This window comes from Sinocyclocheilus rhinocerous, unplaced genomic scaffold (genome assembly GCF_001515625.1).
Source record: "Sinocyclocheilus rhinocerous isolate Xijiao unplaced genomic scaffold, SAMN03320098_v1.1 scaffold1740, whole genome shotgun sequence".
NCBI classification, from domain to species: Eukaryota; Metazoa; Chordata; class Actinopteri; order Cypriniformes; family Cyprinidae; genus Sinocyclocheilus; species Sinocyclocheilus rhinocerous.
In genome coordinates, this window is record NW_015651446.1 from 1167968 (window position 1) to 1188946 (window position 20979).

At 35.7% G+C, this 20979-nt stretch overlaps 1 protein-coding gene across 1 annotated transcript in view; it reads left to right on the forward strand.

The window, feature by feature from the left end:
* Positions 1-4097: 4097 nt before the first annotated feature.
* The window catches only part of LOC107712782 (sorting nexin-7-like), a 21484-nt gene continuing 4602 nt past the window's right edge, over positions 4098-20979 (forward strand). The window contains exons 1-7 of the mRNA XM_016518118.1: positions 4098-4220; positions 5960-6139; positions 7572-7770; positions 7974-8173; positions 9176-9262; positions 10787-10888; positions 15043-15195. Coding sequence (XP_016373604.1) covers positions 4098-4220; positions 5960-6139; positions 7572-7770; positions 7974-8173; positions 9176-9262; positions 10787-10888; positions 15043-15195 — 1044 coding nt within the window. The remainder of the gene's footprint in view (positions 4221-5959; positions 6140-7571; positions 7771-7973; positions 8174-9175; positions 9263-10786; positions 10889-15042; positions 15196-20979) is intronic.

The following is a 20979-nucleotide window of genomic DNA, read 5'->3' on the forward strand; positions in this document are numbered from 1 at the left end:
GTTTAAAAAGGGGCAAGAACAATGAATGCATTGAGAAGCGGCCGCACCTTTTGCTTGGCGTGTGTTCGCCGCTGTGATTTAGAATTGTGCAGAATGCACTTGCGCTTGTTTTCAACTCTGCTTATCTCCCCCTCTCAGCCCTGTATCTCACGTGCCCCTCCTCTAATTTATCTTCTTTCTGGCTGATTGATTAGCAATGCCTTTATTTTGTTTGTTTGTGACTGAGACTTAATTAGATTTCACAGGTTAGAGGTCTACATACTGAAAGTTCAAGATTATTATTATTATTTTAATTAGATTGTGCTATTAAAGCAGGTGATTGTGGGACATTTCGGAGAAGGGAAGGGCAGCGCTGTGGCTCTACCGGCAGTCATTAAGTCTGTGATGGAGTTCCGCACATGCTCCAGAGCCCTGGATGTGTGTGGTTACTGCCTAACAACGTCAGAAATGAGAAGTGCTTCAGGGAGTCAAAAAAGTGCTGTGTAATTGGACATTTTTAGTGCTATAGATCCACCTGTTGACTCAAAGAGAATTCTGGTCAATAAAATAATATAAAAAATCTCAGAAGGCTCCAAACACATCCGCAGATTACATGCTCTTAAGCGCAGTAAGCCTTGAGAGCTTTTTGTTGAGTGCAATTAGAAACGGCCTTCCATCGAACACCATCCAGGAGGTCTATAATAGACTGGGAAAGTGATTTTTCGAAGTTGTAAATAAAACAGTACACAAGAAAGTGTTACTTGCCATTTCTTTGTGAAATTTACTAGCAATTTTCTGAGTGAAAATTTATTCACCACCAATTTTTGTTTCAGTGTAGCTGGAGAAATGGCATTGCTGTTCATCTCAGTTGCAGTTTTATGGCTGGCACAGGATGTTTGCGACCATCGTTGCTCATGATTGCTCAGTTGTCAGCATTTTTAAGTCAGGAAAATTACATTAAACAACTCTGATTGGCTGATGGTAGTGCAAGAACGCATAGAGTTCACTAGCAAAAATCCAGAGCGGTGATGTCAACGGCAGCATATAGGGGAGAAAAAAAATCCATTTAACTCTATCCCATTTATTTGCATTCCTCAAAGACCCATTAAAACCTTTTTGATATCATGCAGATCTTTCTAAAGGAGATCTGCAGAGGAAGCTGAACCATTTACAGGCATTTTATTAGATGAATTAAAAGACAAAGTAGTGTCCAGCTGCTTGGCCACAAAAAGAAAAAAAAAAGAAGTGCCTTATAATGAATAGCCATTATTACACGTACTAGTTGCTAATGAGAGCGATCATGACGGCGCAGTTGTTGGATTGGACACCTGGTAGGCAGGCCTATTGAACAGCAGTCACATTTAAAATGCATCTAGAAGCCTGATTACAACCATATGAAGTAAGGTATAATGGTCCTCGTCAGAATTCACGTCGTCTCAAACAGTGAGTCGAAAAAAAGAGTGAATATCGTAAAAGCGATAATAACTTTTGCACCCATCTGGGGGGTAATAAATAAATAAATGTGTGCTTTGCAACTGTGCATCAGCCAGCAACGAGAGAGACTCGGCTGTGTGCGGATTTAATTAGAAAGCAAAGCTTTTTTGACAGTAAATTGATTTTTAATTGTCTTCTTCTGCATTCGCTCCAGGTGGCTCAAGTCTTCTCTATTTGATGTTTTGTGTGCTTTATGTGAAGGTTTTTTCCTCCTGCCAAAACACACAAAACACACTGCAGATTAGCAAGCGGTTCTCCCAAAGCAAGCCTGTTCTACATCTGAGGGACATCCAGTGGGGTTTTAACAGAACTGTCGAAATTCTCTGCGGCACGGTCCAGTAAATGCACTCGGAAACAACGGCAATAGTGGACATTGTCCACAATAGTCGACATTGCTAATGGGCCCAACAGGAAGGAAATGTAATTTGAAAGGAGCTGATCTATGTATGCCACTGTTGTGGGGTAATGCTGATGTAATTATGATCTGCCATTGATGGAGGTCGGTAGAGGAAAGATTTGGGACCGTGCCACAAATTTGTGCAGGATGCCAGGATGTCTTTCAATCACACAGTCGCACAAAAACACTATATATATATGGTTAGACGAGCTTTCTGTGAAGTAAACAGCTCCATGTGATTTAGATATACAGCAGCAGCTTTGCTAAAAACAGACAACTGCCATGACTAGGAAATCAGAATGGGTGTGGTCTGCAGTCACTGAATCTGATCTAATGAGGTTATATCAGTGGCATATTACGTAACACATTCCCTATATTCAGCCTTACAAATGACTTTGCAACAGGCTATTTATCATTTACATTAAAAACAGTTTTAATTAATAGCTTGGATTGAATATTCTCACAGCAGCAGCTAAATAAAGATTGTTTCACAGCAATTCATACATCATATGGCGTGAGATTGTGACATGGTTATGAAAGTCTTTGATCTGCACAAATGAAAATGAGAAACAAGGGTCCTATAGCTTCAGCTTTAAATCGGTTATGAAAGCAAATGATATAAAATGACAGTACGCTAATGTGATCGGGGTGGGGCTGACCTTTTCTGTGTTTAGAGCTACAGCTGCCTGGTTCATGCATGCGTAAGGCCTGCCCTTTCTACAGATACTCTAATACTTTATATGCAACATTTCAGGGAGTCCTTATGTGGAAGGGCGTCAGCTTCCAAACAATATTATTTTATCCTGATGCATGCTATAGGAGAGCTCTTGATTTAGTATCATACCAAAATAATGTAATATAATAAATAAAAGGAGGTAAAATATATAAAAAGCGATATCTAGTACCATTTTCACTATTAAACTCAATTCAAGAACTTAAAGCATTATAATTTATGATGGATGAAGTCCTAATTCAAAGAAATATGATCAAGTCCTACATTCATTATATCCAAGGGGATGGTCTTTATTTGATTAAATAAATGAAATAACTGACAACTAATGAGGAATTCTGTGGCAGAATATTTTATATTAAAGACTAGAGCGGTCTCATGATAAGTTCTTAAATTTAATATAGTCTGACAGGCATGTCCCCAATTAGAAATTTCCTATTAAGCATCTTATTAGTTATGCCCAATTTTGTCCCATAATACAGTCTCACACAGCAAAATAGTTGAGTGTTTGCACAGCTATATAGAATTGCAATTGCCACTGTCAAATGAAGTCTTAATTATGAGCTCTGCCAAATTGCAAAGGCATTTAAATTGAGCAACAGTAGCATCTGCTGGTTGGAAAAGGACATAGCAGGAATTCAGTGCCAGTGAAACCCAAACTGGCATACAACTCATGGTGATCATTATACTGATTTGAATGAATGGGAATTTAATTTAATACTTCAAGACTCTGACACAGTTCTTAAATATATAGTCTTGAGCCACTACATTGATTAAAAATGTATAAAGTATTTATAATGAAATATTATATTAAAACCATGATTGTATACTCTTTACTATATATGAAGAGTTCAGATGCAAAAGCCTCTAAGTGCCATCTGACATTTTCGTCTAAAATTAGCATTTTTTTCTCAGGCTCCTATGTTTAGGTTCAGTAATTTTACTCTAATGGCAATGTATAGGTCCTTTTCTTATATATTTGTAATTACGGCAGTTTTTATAGAATATATATTGTATATTTTGTAGTAGCCTATATAAATAGTACATTAAATGAAACTGGATATTAACTGTTAAATATCTACATGGCCACAACTGAAATCACGTAAATGTTAGTTTACACACACATATTAGTAACCTTAGGTTACAAACTGGACTCCAAAACCCATAATCATAAAGTTTTATTAAGAATTATGCAACACACACACACGTATAAGCCTACCTTTTAAACTTTAAAAAATATCATTTGATGTAAAACACTTATTTTCGGTTCAAAATGTAATAACCTTTAAAGGCAAGATCATAACATCAAGCCAAATACCGTAAACATACTCCTTCACGTGGGCGTCCCGCAGAGCTCAGCTCTCTGTCCTTTCCTAGGCGCGCGGTTTCCGATTCTGCGCAGTGGAGCCTGATCCGCCTCGGATGAGCTTTTGAGAGTTGTGCGGAAAAACCGATGAAGTCCAGAAAACTTGTAATAAAGTAGCGATCTGAGCAACGATGAGTGGATCTGTTGTCGACAACACCGTGTCATCGGGGAATTCTTCGGTTGCGATTCCGACAGACATCAGCGGGCAAATATTAGATCTAGACGAAGACGATGACTTGGAAGTTTTCAGTAAGGTAATTTATAATCAACTGGTTTCAACTGAGATCGACCGCAGGTTGTTCGCTCGGTTCTGTGAAACAGACACATAACCAGAGTTTATATATTTAGATTCTACATCATAAATGGCGTAGAAATCTCAACTTCTGACTGAAATCTTTGCGTTTTGCTCTGATCTGAAGTTCCAAAGGTCAGCGATCAGGCGCTGTCATGCCATGTTTTTTTTTTTCACTTCTGAGTTTTTTCTCTATTTTCTGTAGACTTCGTCTTAAACGTCATTTGATGCAAGATAATTAGTTTTAAATAGCCAGGACTCATCGATCAGCTCAGTACAGATGCAGCCTGTGAGTTTATCTGTCTGTCTCACTGTCGCGGACATAATGTATGTATCTGTCTGTCTGTCTATCTGGTTGTCTGTCTGTCTGTCGACGGTGCACTAAGAGCCAGCCAACTAGGCAAAATGCCCTAACAATTCCCAGTAAGCAGTCACAACAACCCTAGCAATATCTAACAACAGTTAGAACACCCTAGCAACTGGGCAGAACACCCTCACAGTTCTCAGTAAGCAGTTAGAACACCCTAGCAATGCCTATCAACAATTAGAACACTCTAGCAACTGGGCAGAACACCCTAACAGTTCTCCGCAAGCAGTTAGAACACCCTAGCAACAGTTAGAACACCCTAGCAACAACTATCAACAGTTAGAACACCCTAACAACTAGGCAGAACACCCTAACAATTCCCAGCAAGCAGTTAGAAGAACACCCTATCACTCAATCCGAGCAATCACTCGGATGCAATCTCTAAACTCTTTTAAACATTCAGATAGGCTTTGTCAGTCTGACATCAAAGTTATTCTTAACAAACTTTAATTTGTAGTTGGAGTGTTTATACTTCTGTCTAACTCTTTGGTCGGTGTTGTAGTCAGTATCAGCAGTGAATGGTTATGAATGGAAGTGCGGTGTTTGTTGGGTAAAGCAGCAGTGCAGTTTGTGCTGACTACAGGCCAGTTTGTTATGACAGGAAACAGACGCTCAGGCTTCTTTCCCAGCAGCTGCGGCTAAACGAGAGGGATTTGCATGCGTCAGTGTTTGGACCAGGAAAAGATAGCAAGACAGAAGGAAAATCAGATGTTTGTCTCTCACTGTGATCAAAACACAAACACAGCTTTCAAATCAAGATCATGGCAATATTACGTCCAGTTATAATGATACACTGTTATGGCATGATACTGTGGTTATGTGGCTTAGTAACAACAGCAGAACAGTTTATTTTTTTAGGTTGAATAAATATACTATGAAAGTTTAAGATAAGTACATATGAGTCTAAATATAAATATCAAAAGAGCCTTGAAGCAACCATTTCTTTTTTTTTTTTAAGCTCAAGAAGCAGATATTTTTTAGGATATTAATATAGATAATAATAGAAATGTTTCCCGAACAGCAAATCGGCATATTAGAATGATCATCATGTGACACAGAAGACTGGAGTAATGATGCTGAAAATTCAGCTTTGTCATCACAGAAATAAATTAAATATATCAAAATATAAAACAGGTTTATGGGATAAGGTTTTAAGGAGAGTCTAAATATTCACTTTTCCATGCAGATATGCTTGTAAAGTTTTTTTTTGTTTTTTTTAAACTTCTACTAATGCCATAAATAATTTCACTCCCCTTTCAAAATAATTAAAGGTCTAGTAGTTTAAAAATGTTTGTGGTTGCGGTGTGCTAAAACTCTCATAAACTGTTGACTTGATTGTGTCCCATCAGCCGCTGCCGGAGAAGTTTGTGATGAAAGGAATGGTGGAGAGGTTTAACGAAGATTTCATTGAGACGAGGAGAAGTGCGCTGCACAAGTTTCTGAACAAAATAGCAGAACATCCCATTTTCTCCAGCAGTGAAGATTTTAAGATCTTTCTCACAGCAGGATCTGGGGTAAGATGAATGATTTTTACTTAGTTATCTATTTATCTATTTTTATACATTATATATGATCCATTCATTCATTTATTCATTCAGCTATCTACATTTGTTTATACATTTAATACAATTTATTTACACAATTTATTAATTTATTCTTTTTTATTTATTTATCTATGTTTTTATTTTTATACAATTTATTGATACATTTTTATATTTATTCATTTGTTCATTCATCTATCTATCTATCTATCTATCTATCTATCTATCTTTTTGTATCCATTTAATACAATTTATTTACACAATTTATTAATTTATTCTTTTTTATTTATCTATGTTTTTATTTTTATACAATTTATTGATACATTTTTATATTTATTAATTTGTTAATTCATCTATCTATCTATCTATCTTATCTATCTATCTTTTTGTATCCATTTAATACAATTTATTTACACATTTTATTATATATATTTTTTTTATTTAGTTATCTATGTATCTGTTTTTATACTATTTATAAATTTTTATATGTATTCATCCATTCAGCTATCTATCTATCTATCTGTCTGTCTGTCTGTCTGTCTGTCTAGCACATGTTTATTTAGTTATTTTAGTTATTTATCTACTATTTAATTATTTTCTTTGTTTATATATTTGTTTATGCATTTATAAAAGTTGATAGAATAGAAAAAAAATAGAGAACACTAGTGTTAGGGGATCAAGTTTAAGTTTTATATATATATATACATATATATAAAAATGTTCAAATATTAAACTCTGATGCATAACTCATCCCAAACCATATCTAGAAACCAAAATATCATACACATTAAGGGCTTTTTTGACCTGGGCTGGTAAGTGATCACCCAGAAACCACTCAGATCATCTTAGCAACCACAGCAGTGCTATGTTATAATTACCTTTTTTTTTTTCTTCTTGTGTTGATGTTCCTCTAGAAGGTTTTGCTTGTCTGCCAGAGACATTGTTTTCTTCCTAATAAGGACATTAAAACCTGTCTGTACACACACACAGTCCCACATTACCCTGATAATCACTGACCTTCTGTTTGTTCACAATATGCGATCACAGTTTTGCTTTACAAGAGGTTTATGTTGAATGCACGCAGATAATGTGACAGTCTCTGTGTTTAGATCCGACTCGGTGACCTCTAAGAGAAGTACTTCATAAAGAGCTCCTCACTTCCCTTCGGTCATAATAAAGGAAGTTTTGCGGTTATGGATATTTGACTCTTCGTAGGCTGCTATGATACGCGTACAGTTTTATCAGCTACTTGCACTGGTGTTGCCATTACTGGCCGACCATGAAAATATGCTCACATTTTCAGCCATTACAGGCTTTTGCTGAGTAAAACAGTGGAGATGCGGGTTATTTTGCTGTTGTCACCCTTCAGTAACATCATACACCATTCCACTGATTCTCTGTGCAGGAGTTGACCTCTCATAAGAAACAAGGTCCAGGGTTTCTGAGCCGGATGGGGGAGACGGTGAAAGCCGTCGCTGCTGCAGTCAGAGGGGTCAGAAGCCGGCCTCAGGAGTTCACCGACATGCAGGAGTACGCGGAGGCCTTCAGTCAGAAGATCAGCTCAATTGATAAAGTTACTCAAAGGATCGTCAGAGAGCAGAAAGGTTGGACTTTCTGTCTCATTCACACACCTTTCAATGAATTCTCATCTCTTTTGTCATCTAGTCTCATCTTTTATCTCCTCATCTGGTCCCATCTTCTCTTTTTCTTATGTAATTGGCTGACACTTATGAAACATTTGTATGGGCTATAGCTGCTATAATTATGGGAATGCTGCTTAAACCAGCTGCTGTTGTTGTGGTCACAGAGTACTTGGAGGAGCTGAAGGAGTGTGGGCCGACATACGCGCTGTGGTCACAATCAGAGGAGGAGCTGGCCGAGCCCCTGAAGAACGTGGCAGGCTGTGTGGACAAATGCTGCAAGGAGACAGAGGAGCAGGTCAAACATCTCAATGATCACCTGATTCCGGTCCTTCATGAGTACGTCCTCTGCGCCGACACACTCAAGGTAGACCAGCTGAGAAGATGCTCCTGTTATGTCTTTCATAAAGGGATAGTTCACCCTAAAATTCTAATTTAGTCATCATTTACTCACTTTTATATCATTCCAAACCTGTATGACTCTCTTTCATTTGCATAACAAAAAAAGATGATATTAAGGTTTTTTAATTCTATTATTTAGCAAGGATGCATTAAATTGATCAAGAGTGATGGTAGAGACATTTATAGTGTTACAAAAGGTTTTTATTTCAAATGCAGTTATGTTGAACTTTCTATCCATCAAAGAATCATGAAAAAAATGAATCGCCGTTTCAACAAAAATGTTAAGCAGAACAACCGTTTTCAATGTTGATAATAAGAAATGTTTAGAGATATGACACTGAAGACTGGAATAATGATGCTGAAAATTCAGCTTTGGATCACAGGAATAGATTAAGTCTTAGAATATATTCAAATAGAATACTGTTATTTTAAATTGTAATAATTTTTCACGAAATGTGTGTGTTTTACTGTATTTTTGATCAAATAAATGCAGACTTTGTGAGTCTAAGAGGCTTCATTCAAAAAAAAAAAAACCTGAACGGTACTGTATGAATTTATTTGAACATTCTTCAAGATATCTTATTTTACTAATATATTTTGTGTTCTGTAAAAACATAAGATATATGGTTCCGAAAGACGTGAGGGTGAGTAAATGGCATCAAAATATTCATGTTTAAGTGAACTATCCCTTTAAGTGTAGAATGTTATTTATTTGTTTTGGTTAAATAAAATGTTCTGTTCTATTTTGTTCGAGGCAAATGACCTGCTAGTTTAAAAATCATGTTTGAATTGATATGATGTTTGCTGCATTTCATCCCGTCTGATATAAACCTTGATGCAAAGCTAAGATCAATGCAGCCGCATTGTTTTTCCGAGACTTATTGCAGATTTCATCCAGCCTTAAATTTCATTAAAATATATTGATCACAATTTTCGTACTTCATGAGTATCGATCATGGGTTTTCAGGCAGTACTAAGGAGGCGAGACAACATCCAGGCAGATTTCGAAGCGAAGACTGAAGCTCTTGCCTCGAAGAAGGCCGACAGGGACGCGGTAGGTTTATTATTGACTCTTTCAGTTCTCTACGTAATCCATCCAGTGCTCCTCTGAAAATTCATGGAGATTATTTTTAATAAAACCGAGCTCTAGCTGTCGTCCTGGCTTTCATTAGACAGCACTCCGTTTTAAGCTGTAAAAGGAATTTGGAGAGATTATACGACTATCTCCAGATCGCTGTAGATGTCCCTTAAAGCCAGACCGCTCTTGAAGTGGGACGCTTTCAAATATTACTCATATTGCCCAAACTAATATTGCCATATTTAAGTCTCTTTGGCTTTTTGAGTTTATTTTTGTCAATTCAATCAAATATCAGGGGCAGGACGCTTGAACGCTCTGAAAGGGCATTAATGGACAAAGTACCGATGGTGTCCAGAGAAGCTTAGCAGCATCTCGGCTCTCTTGTCAATTTAATTACGTGCTTTGATTGAGCGCGGTCCCTGCTGACTTACGCTGCTTACTACAAAAGGCCATTTCCAAAATGAGAAGGTATCCCCAATGACCTGATTTTTTTTTTAAACCAAAGAACTATATGCTCCAGATTCACTCACTCACAGTGTGTAGAAGAAACGATAAGCCATATAATTAATTTGAATATGGTCCTTATGCAAAAGCGCATGTGTCCACATTCTGCTTTGGATCGTTGTATAACATTTGCATAAAACTACTACTACTAAACAAGTAGTAGTGAGCAATGTTGGGGAACTTACTCTAAAATTGTACTTTGGTCAAGATACAAGTTAATTTTAAACTAGTTAAATGACAGACTACGGTTAAAAAAGAAAAAAAAAAGTAGTTAGCTGCAGAAAGGATTTTCAGTTTGAAAAAAAAAAAAAAGTGTAAAATTGTGTATAAAATATGTGGAAAATATTTACTATATAAATATTTGATTTTCATTTTATTTAAATATTTCACTCTTATTTTTCTGCTCATCATTAGTGATTTTATATGTGTAAACCTGAAGATTTCATTTTAAATTGACTTTTATTATGAGAATTTTAAATATTACTTTTTTAAACATGACTTATTATTATTATTATTATCATCATTATTATTTACATTTTTAGACTATTTTCAGTACTTTGAATGTCTTTTTAAATATATAACCGTCAGATATTTATAATTGCAGTAAAATTAGACGTTTAAACTAAACAGTGACGATCAGCAGCATTTAACATTTTGCTAAAACAGACCTAAAGCACCAATAAAAATACCCTGTGAATTGTTTTTTTGAACCAGTTAATTTACACAAAAGAAGCGATTCATTAAAATGTCATTCTAGATGGGGGCGTTTGATTATTGTTTCTGTTTGCTCGAGTGTAAAGCTACTTGTCCAACGTAATGTTACAAAAACAAGTAGTTGATGGTTTGCAGGGGTTTAACCAATATCCATTATAAACCCAATATAGCCTTTCTGAAATTCCATAGTGTGATATGTTATTCCCACAGTAAACGGGTTTTGTGACTTCAAGTCCAGATGTGTTCATATTCATGTGTCCATTGCTCATGTGTCTACTGAAGGACTCTAAGGTGCTGAGTTTAGCATGGGACAGCTTGGTGGGACGATCCCCCGAGGAGGTCAAACAACAGAAACAGCAGAAATTTAAGGGCGAGATTAAGGAGGTAATAAATCCCCCCTATGCGTTTGGGCTTGGCCTGACTAACTTCTTCTGGCTTTATCTACTCAAGGGTTCTTTTGACATGGTTTTTCTGAAGCTACCACACCTTTATATAAGGGTGTGTTGTCGCCTTGTCTTTGTTTCACACATTTTTTGCTTAGTTTAGGCCAGCATGCGGATTTACGTTTGAATGCTGTGGTGTGTGATGTCAACATCTACGCTCCCTAAAACGCTGTCTTAACATGCTGTGGCAATTTTGAGTGGATAACTGCCTAATATCTCACTCTGCTGAGCAAGTTAGTATAGTAGGCTTTTTCTTACGGAATCAAGGTGTGGTGCATGTGACCTTTTTCAGACTTGTCCCTCCACTTTGTGCTACAGACATGAATGAAACCTCAAATCAAGTGGCTTGTTGAGGAGAGGTGTGTTATTACTTTCTTGGAGATCAGGGCCAGTTGCAACAGACCCATCAGGCTGAGCAAACCCTTAATTATAATTTTTATCTTATAGGTTTTGTGTTGAGGGATTATTATAGTTTTTAATAATTAAAAAATATATTATATATGTATGTATGTATGTGTGTGTTTATAATTATAATTTGTTTTTCAATTTAGTTTACCCTATCATTGTTACTTTTATCAGCACTTTTACCCCTTTTTTTATTGTAATTTTAGTATTTTAGGTCTGCCAAAGTTAATGGATTAATTTAATTTATTTATTGGTTGGTTGGAAATTTACCCCATCGTTACTTTAAGAATTTTCAGGTGTTTTTTATTTTATTTTATTTTTTCACATTTTTATATTTTACGGCCGCTAAGGTTAATGTGTTAACTTGAACATATTTAATTTTCAGTTTGTTTTAGTAATTAGTAGTACTGCTAAGGTTAATGTGTTAACTTTACATTTTTTTATTTTTAAAGTTTTTTTTTTTTTCAGTTTACCTTAATTGTTACAGCATTTTTTATTTACAATTTTTTATTATTTTAGTATTTTAGGGCTGCCAAAGTTGACTTATTTTAATTTTTTTCCAGTTGTGTTAGTTATAATCTTTGAGTTACCAAAAATATTTTAATTTGAACTAAAATAATTCCGTTTTCATTTTAGGTTTTCGTTTTGATTTTAGTTTTTGCTAGTGAGATGGTTTGTTATAATATCATAGAGACTTAAAGTTGGGCTCTTTTGTCTTGTTTAGAAAGTGTCCACATAACAGCACCCTGGGAACCACCCAGAACTGTATAGAAGAGTTTTGCATGAACAAGCAATGCAAAAATCTCATTGTTTCTGCTTCTGTCATAATGTTTGCTAGCAGACTAAGTGAGTTTTTAGCAGTTAGCACAAATACTCCAGACAGATTGAGCTGGGATTTCCATATGCGAGTTATGGGGTTCGAACCTGATCTGCATCACTTCCTAATCCTGCTGCCCCTCTTTTCCACATAATTTCCTGTCATCTCTTTACTTTCACTCTAAATGAATGAGAAAAATACAGTAGGATGCCTCCATGTGCTTTCGGTCCAGTAGAGGGCAGTAAAGGTCACTATAAACAAGTGGAAGATCATCATCATCCCATTTATGGGAATCTCCCTCTAAATGAATGAGACACTTCAGTATTGTCGACAAACTTGAATATGAATATGACTCGACCTCAATCAAGTTTGCTCAAGATGATTCATTCATTTCTCTAAGAGTGGATGTTAGAGTCAGTTTGTTTGGCTTTGTGTATAAATGTGTGTTTTAGTGACAGCAACATCAGATCAGCGGAACTAATGATCTGGCCTGCTTGTCAGAAGTGAGACGTGGCTGTAGACAACGTCTTGTCCCTAGAGCAAGCCGTCCATTCACCAAACACAACCGCTGTTCCACAAGACCGCCTCACATCTGATTCACACGAACACACGCTACAATGGAAATGAGATGGAGCTCTCTAACAGACAGCTCCCATTGACCTTCATTAGCTTACCTGTCAAACATCTCACTATCTCTTTTTTAAATGTTCCTCTCAGTCTTGGCCCACTGATCTGATATGCCACCGTTCCCACAGGCCTGTCATTCCTGACATCACTGGGCATGTTTGCTGTTCATCTCTCACTATGTTTAGACACCGATACTGTTGAGTGTCATTTGGATGTGCTTTCACCCCCAGAGCGCTTGCGTACTAAATAGAGTATGATAGAGTTGTTAACAGCCACCTTGTGAGCCAATCAGAAGCTGCGCAGTGACAGGAAAGCTATTGTGCAAAGATACACAATATGGTCAAAAGTTTGTCAACACCCCTGGAATAATTAGAGGGATTTACTATTTCAGAAAATCTACAAAATTTACTTTTAGTTTAATTGCATTTATTGGATCACAACTATAAAAACAGTAATATTGTGAAATAATATTGCTATCTAAAATAGCTGTTTTTTAATATGTTTTAAAATAGTTTATTCCTGTGATGGCAAAGCTGAATTTTCAGCAGCCACACAATCAGTGTCACGCAATCCTTCAGAAATCATTATAATATGCTGATGTGGTGCTTAAGCAATATTTATTATCATAAATGTTTAAAACAGTTGTGCTGTTTCATATTTATGTGAAAACTGTGATGATTTTTTTTTTTCAGAATTCTTTGATTAGAAAGTTCAAAAGAACAGCATTTGTTTAAAATAAATTTGTAACATTATAATGTTTTACTTTACTGTCAATTTTGATCCATTTAATGCATCCTTGCTGAATGAAAGTAATTTCCTTGGGGAAAAAAATAAACTTACTGACCTCAAACTTTTGAAAAGTAGCATAAGTAGTACATATGCAGATCACTAAATTTGGGGGCAGAGTAAATATGAATAACTGACAATTATGATAGTCTGGTTTGAAAGCAGATTCAAAGCTGTCAGTTATGCTTAGCATCATTGTTTGAACAACTCGGTTAGACTTTCGAGACAACTTGCAGGGAGCCAAGAAACAAATTTGCTTAATTACAGTGACTGATCTAGTTGATATCAGCATATCGAATTTATTCCTGCATGCTCAGCAGGATTTTACAGGAGTTATACTCCTCAGTAATGAAAGTTTTTACAACACTCTAAAAATGGCTGCACGTCAGCACTCTGATGGCAGAAGAGCTACTCTAATAATATTGGCATTGCTATCTTGGTTTTAACTTGTCCGTTCCGAGCTACATGACTTGTCATCTCTAGAGTCACTTGTCAGGATTAGGGATGCGCAAAACTACATATTTTCAAAATTGGTTAGTACGTCATCTGAAGGATTAGTTGACTAGGCTGTCTTAAGGAAATCCTGTACAATTAGGCAGGTTTAGGGTTGTGACCACCAGACCCGATTAGATTTAGAATAGATTAGATTTAGATTAGGTTTCTTAGCAATATATGTTAAATGCAGCCCTTTCAGTAGAATAAATAACAGATTTTCAATATATAAACAGACTGAATAATGACAACCTTTTATTGCATTTCTTATTATCAATGTTGAAAACAGTTCTGCTGTTTAATATTTTTGTTGAAGCAATTATATATTTTTCCTGATTCTTTGAATAGAAAGTTAAAAAGAACAGCATAAGGCAGCTCACTTGCTCTTATCATCTGATTGTGGTTGTATCTCTTTGTTAATGTTACTGGACCTTTGTGCTGACTTTGATACTACCGACCACAATAATCTTTTGGATAGGCTTGAAAATAATGTTGGCATTAGGTGAATTGCATTGGCATGGTTCAAATCGTACTTATCTGACTGTTATCACTTTCTAACAGTAAATGAAGAGGTGTCTTATTGACCACAAGTTCAGTATGTAGTTCCGCAAGGCTCAGTATTAGGACCGTTGCATTTCTTAATGATATCATTGAGCAACTTGAAACTTGTTACACTGACAATAGTCAGCTCTATATTTCTTTGAGGCCTGATGAAACAAAATGGAATGCATAGTTGATATAAAAAATTGGATGACTAACTTCCTACTACTAAATTCAGAAACTGTCTAACTTGACTGCATTATTCCATCTTAAAAATAATTCTATATAACACTTATCTGAATACTTGGCTATTTGTGAATGGCCTTCAATAAAGAAAGAAGCTGTTTGGTTCCCAGATGGTCTAGTTATGACATCTACCAGCAGAGGCTAACTGGACCATGCTAACCAACCAATCCTTGTGTGTTCAGATGAGAGATGAGCTGGATAAGGTGGAGGACCGGCTGGAGTGGGCGAATAATGCACTCAAGAGCGACTGGACCCGCTGGCAAAAGGGCATGAGAACTGACCTACGATCAGCCTTCATCGACACAGCAGAGAGGAACGTCAGCTACTATGAAAAGGTGAGATGTTTTCTGATTAATATTCACTTTGTGTCTTTTTATAATCTTGTCGCCATTTTATAAAAGCAATAAGCCACTTGAGGTCATCAGTTACTACTTTAAATTTGATCAAGCTTTAAAATAGTGATGTAATTGAGAAGATTTCAGACGAGAGATAAGCATTCATAGCTATGAGGTGGTAAAAATTATTCCTGTTGAAGACTTGGACAAACTGCCAACAGATTTTAGAGGGATGCATGTGGCCATCTGCCTGCATTCATTTGCATAGCCGCCCTGGATATGTGCCAGCAGAGGGTGGTAGTATCTCATTTTTATCCCTGCTGACAAGTAATTGCACTCCAAGTCTATAAATGTTGACATTGCTCACTAGATTGGATGCGTTTAAGCCGGTACACTGCTTAATTTGTCTTTTTTGAAAGCTCTCTTCTTTTGCTTTTCAGTCATGGGTTTATAGCAATAACGAATATGACAAACTCTCTGTTTGGTCTCTAGAGAGGTTGAGGAGACATCTAACGGGATTTTCCAGATGCGAGCAGACTCAAAAGTAAACAGTGCTGCACTAGAACTGTTATTCACACCAGTGTTGGGGAAGCTGCTCTAAATGAGCAGTCTGACAAGCTGCAGTTTCAAAGTAGTTTTGACTACAGACAGAAACTGTCACCAAGACAAAAACTAGCAGTGAAACTTAAGTCAGAATTAGGGCTGGGTATCGTGTTTGATACTTTTTAGGCACCGACCGGATTGCCTCGATACCATCGAGTATCGAAAAATGTCTCGTCATTCGGTACCAAATTTCGATACCTAAGGGGTTAATCTTGTCAATGTCAGTGAGCCAATAAGCATGCAGCATGCTTGATGTGCCTAAATCAAGTGCTGGTGATTGGCTCTGGTGAGGCATCAAGGGAAAAACACTAGTTTCAATCCGAAATAGTACAGAATAATAAACCAAAGTTTTTCTACTAAAAACATTCTGAATTCACTGTTATTTGCCAAATCCTTATTGTTTGTGAAATTCACTAGCAATTTCTGAGTGAAAATTGCGTCTACACCAATTTTTATTTTCAGTGTACTTGATCCAAATGGCTTCAAATAAAACTCTTGAATATATTTCAGAAATTCTATGCCATAAACTGCCTAAATTATGGTTAATCCAGCAACTAGTGGATGCTGTCTATGCTGCTGAATCATAAATGCCTTTGAGAAATCAGAATAATGGTAACAAAAATTTACTGTTAAATTCAGCAGCAGCAGCGCCACATTTATAGCCCATTTTATTGTCCACAAGTACTGCAGTATGGTGTGTTTCGCAAATAAAGCTTACACCTTATACTTCGATGGCATTATTTGGAGTATGGTGCAGTTTCTGATAAAATGCGTGCCATCGTGTGCTGAAATAAAGCTATTTAGGCACTAAAACTAAACTGAAATTGAAAATTAAAAAGTAAGAAATACTGCATGTTCACAGGGCCCTGCAGACAGCCTGTTCCTCACACGTGTGTTTTTATGTAACCTCCAGGCAAAGAGGCATTTTTATTTCATGTGGAAGGAAGAGCCTGACAGCATCAAACACTGACCTAAAAGAGAATAAGGTGCGAAAAAAGGTTGAAAAAACGAGAGAGATGGTGGAAGAGAAAATGTATGTGTGTAAGAGAACTTCTCCAGCATTGATCTGTGGGGATATCTGTTAATATGAGAAGATCCAGGCTAGAAAATGTGGTCATGTGTTTTTGGTTTCCTCACATTCTCTTGAAGTCAAATGCAGGTAATATTTGACAATTTTAAGATTAGGGCTGGGTATCGAGTTCGATACTTTTTAGGCACCGACCGAATTGCCTCGATACCATCGAGTATCGAAAAACGTCTCGTCGTTCGGTACCAAATTTCGATACCTACGGGGTTAATCTCATCAACGTCAGTAAGGCGCAGATCGATCAGTGTTTGACATCCGCGAGAGCGATTCGAAAGTATTTTTTTTAGATAATGTAATCTTGTTCAAATAGATTTCATAAAATTGGTATCGAAAAAAGTATCGTTCAGGAACCGGTATCGAAGTCAAGGTATCGGTATCGATATCGAAAATTTTTGAACGATACCCAGCCCTATTTAAGATTGCCATAGATTGCCGTTTTTTTTTAAACAAATATTTACACTTTTCTTATCAGTTCATCAGTACTTAGTATTTACAAGTAGGCTATATGGGACTAGATTGGTTGGGTCTCTAAAGAGTGGCTCCACGCCATTATACCATTTTGCATTCAAGAGTAATAGTTACAGGTAACAGTCTAAATAAAATATTGTTTGCATAAATTAAAGTTAATTGTAAACTGCTTTTTCCTTTAAAGCAAAATTACTAAATTTAAAATAACTTGTGGAGCTCATTGTTATGCTGCTAATATAATTTGTTGCGAAAAAGTTGTGTGTGTGTGTGTGCATTGGTTGGAGTTAATTTAGAGTCACGCTGTGACTTATTAAAAAAAAAATTCTGAATCATTGTGTTTTTTCCGGGTCTAAATAGTGCACTGCTGTGTAATAATAACTACACTACTGTGACTTTTTCTTCTGTGGAACACAAAAGAATGTTTAATTATTATGAATTAGAATTATTTGTATTAAATTATAATGTTTAATTATAATTTATATTCTTATGTTATTATTTTATATTTAATATAATTTATATATAAAATAAATTTTAATAAATTAATATCAGCTTCCAGGTCTAAACAACACTGTGCACTACTCTATAATATGATTTATTATTCATTTTCACATCTTGATTTTTATCCTTTCATAAAGACGTGCGTTTGACCTCACCTCCCTGAACACATCATTAAGCTTTAACAATGCAAACTCTAATATAAGGAACAATGTAACCCTGCATACTGGTGTGGGTGGATGTTCAACATTTGCAACATTTGCATTGCAACACAGCAGCCATGTACTGCAACATGGCAACTTCAGAGAATTGCCACGGAGATGCCATAGCAACAAGACCGTAGCTGAAATGATCGCAAAGATGAGGAAGCTGTCACTAAATGTTCGATATAATTCAGCCAACACAGAGCCTTCACAGGGTTTTCAAACACAGACCTCAGAAACATTGCTCTTGTTACCAGAGTTAAAGCAACAGCTGATGCAACTGATGTTAAAAAATTCACATCTCCAGCCCTTCGACCGCGTCTCTCTCCTCCTGTGTAGCTGAAACAGAAGTGTTGTTTGCCGTCTGATCCGTGCAGTTACGTCTCAGGTGTGTCTGTGTTGATGATTGTTATGATTCATGCATCGCTGGCTGATTAGCGCCACATTTGGCTGAGCGCGTTTGAACTAGCATCAGAGCTCGTGGCACGCTAATGACCCTCCCAGCAACACAAGAGCCATTACAGAGTAAGCATGTGTCAGACAGGGACGTGTTGCTCTCTAGACTACTGAAATAGGTACTGTCAACGTTCAAGCCTGGTCAACAAACTCTTTTCTTCAGTGTTTCTCAATCAGTCAGTGATCTGGAATAGTCACATGGGTTTGTATTGTGCCTTTCTGTTTTATTATAGTCTGTGTCATGTGCACTGCATTGCAAATACAGCTTTTGTTGTTGATTCTGAGGCTTAAAGAACATGTTCTTAAAAGGTAGTTGTGTTCAGCTTTTCTTTGTTCTCTGTTCTTTTTTTCCCCCCCTCGCACTTCCACATTTACGGTTTTCTCAGCTGAAGTAATTTTCTCACGACAAATGGGGAAATTGCAGACAAGTCATTCTCTGCCGAGATCAGAAAAATGCATTTTCCACCTTTGAATGAGACTGATTCATTTTCATTTTTCTTGTCCTCATTTGACCCAAGTTGTGCTAGAAGGGTCAAATGTACTTTAAAGGGATACTACCCAAAAAAATTTATTATGCCATTTTATTTATTAATTGTAATTTAATTATAATATATACAAATATTATAATGAAATTACAATAAAAAAATTTAAATTAAACATTTTTGGGTGTAGTAATATACAGTGGGTACGGAAAGTATTCAGACCCCCTTAAATTTTTCACTCTTTGTTATATTATTTTAATTATTGAATGTTAGTGTCTTATTAATTATAATTAATTTAATTATAATATTAGTATATTTCATAATTATATTTAATACCTAATATAGATTATATATTTTTTTTTAAATTATACTAATTCTAATATATTTTTTTAATTATTTATCGAACGTTAGTGTCTGTTATTAATTATAATGTCATTAATTACATTAATATTATACTATAACTTTGATTATATTTATTAAAATAATTTACATTTTTGTAATTATTTAAACTATTTATATTTAACTTTTAATTATTTAATTTATTTATAATATTTGTATCTTGCTCTAGTTTAATATTTATAATAAATTTACTAGTATTTTCATTAATGTATAATACTTGTATATTAATATATCGTAATTATGGAACATTGGTGTGTTATTTTTTGAATGTTGGTGTCTGTTATTAATTATAGTTAAGTTATAATATTTATATATGAATATAATTTAATTATAATTAAGGTATATAGTTAACAATATTTAAAACATTTTGAATGTTGATTTTTTTTTAATGTTATTGTTTTGAATGTTGATCCGTTTTAAAGCAATTCGGCTTTGCGTCATGCTTACCACCCCGTAACCATGGTGAAAATCACTATTACTTGCATTTAACAATGTTTCATTCTTTGTTGGTCTTTTGCTCTATGAATTCGCAGTGCAGATTTCTCCAAACTTTAGCAAACAAAATATGATCATTCTTTGCATATACAATCCTGCATTTATTTGAATAAAAGTGAAAAGTGAATGGCACACTAAAAAGTGACCGCTGTTTTAACCGGCTGCAGTTCAATCAATATCTTAAACCTAATCGACACAGATGTCTACTCCTTTCTGAGACAAATATAGCCGTGTCCTAGTGTGATTTGGAGGGCGACTCTGGTCCAGCGGCCTCAGACACTGCCTGTCCAAAGTCGTTTACCGAGGTCACGTCACGTCTGAATCCTGTGGTGATGGAGTGCATTGATTAACTGTTTTTGACAGTCGGTGAGCCGCAGCCGACGCGCCTCCAGAGGTTCTGCTATGAAACTCGCTCGCATGTGGCATCCGAGCTGTTTGGGCCGAGGGGTGTTGTTGAGGTGTTTAGGGGCCTGGACTGCGACTGACGAGTCCCAGTGAGGGCATTTATCAAGGGCTTAGAATCTTGACACCTAAATGGCACACAGGATGAGGAGCGACCGCAGCTTGTGGATGAAATTGGAAACCAAATGGCAGCCACTTGTCAGGCCTCATGGTTAACGCCGTTTAAACGGCTAGCCATTTCACTGCAGTCAAGAGTTTTTACTGATGTGAGAATGTTCATTAAGTATCACTTAAAGGTTTAGATGGGTGCATATGGATAGTGTTGCACTCACATTTGCTTTGAAAAATACATTTAAATAAAATAAAAATCTAGTGATTATTATTAACAACTTATTTATAATAATTTAATATATCAATATTTTTTATTATATAGAATCTTAATATAATCAGTCCAAATCGAATTGTGCATATCTGTCTGTCTGTCTAATTCAGATTATAATTATTATAATTTTGTATAATTTATACTATTTATATCAATAAATATAATTTAATTTATAGTTATTTATGCTAGTTGTATATTTATATATTTTAATATATTTACATGTAGTATTATTTTAATTATTTATAATACTTGCATATTAATATATTTTAATTATTGAATGTGTTATTTATTGAATATTGGTGTCTGTTATTA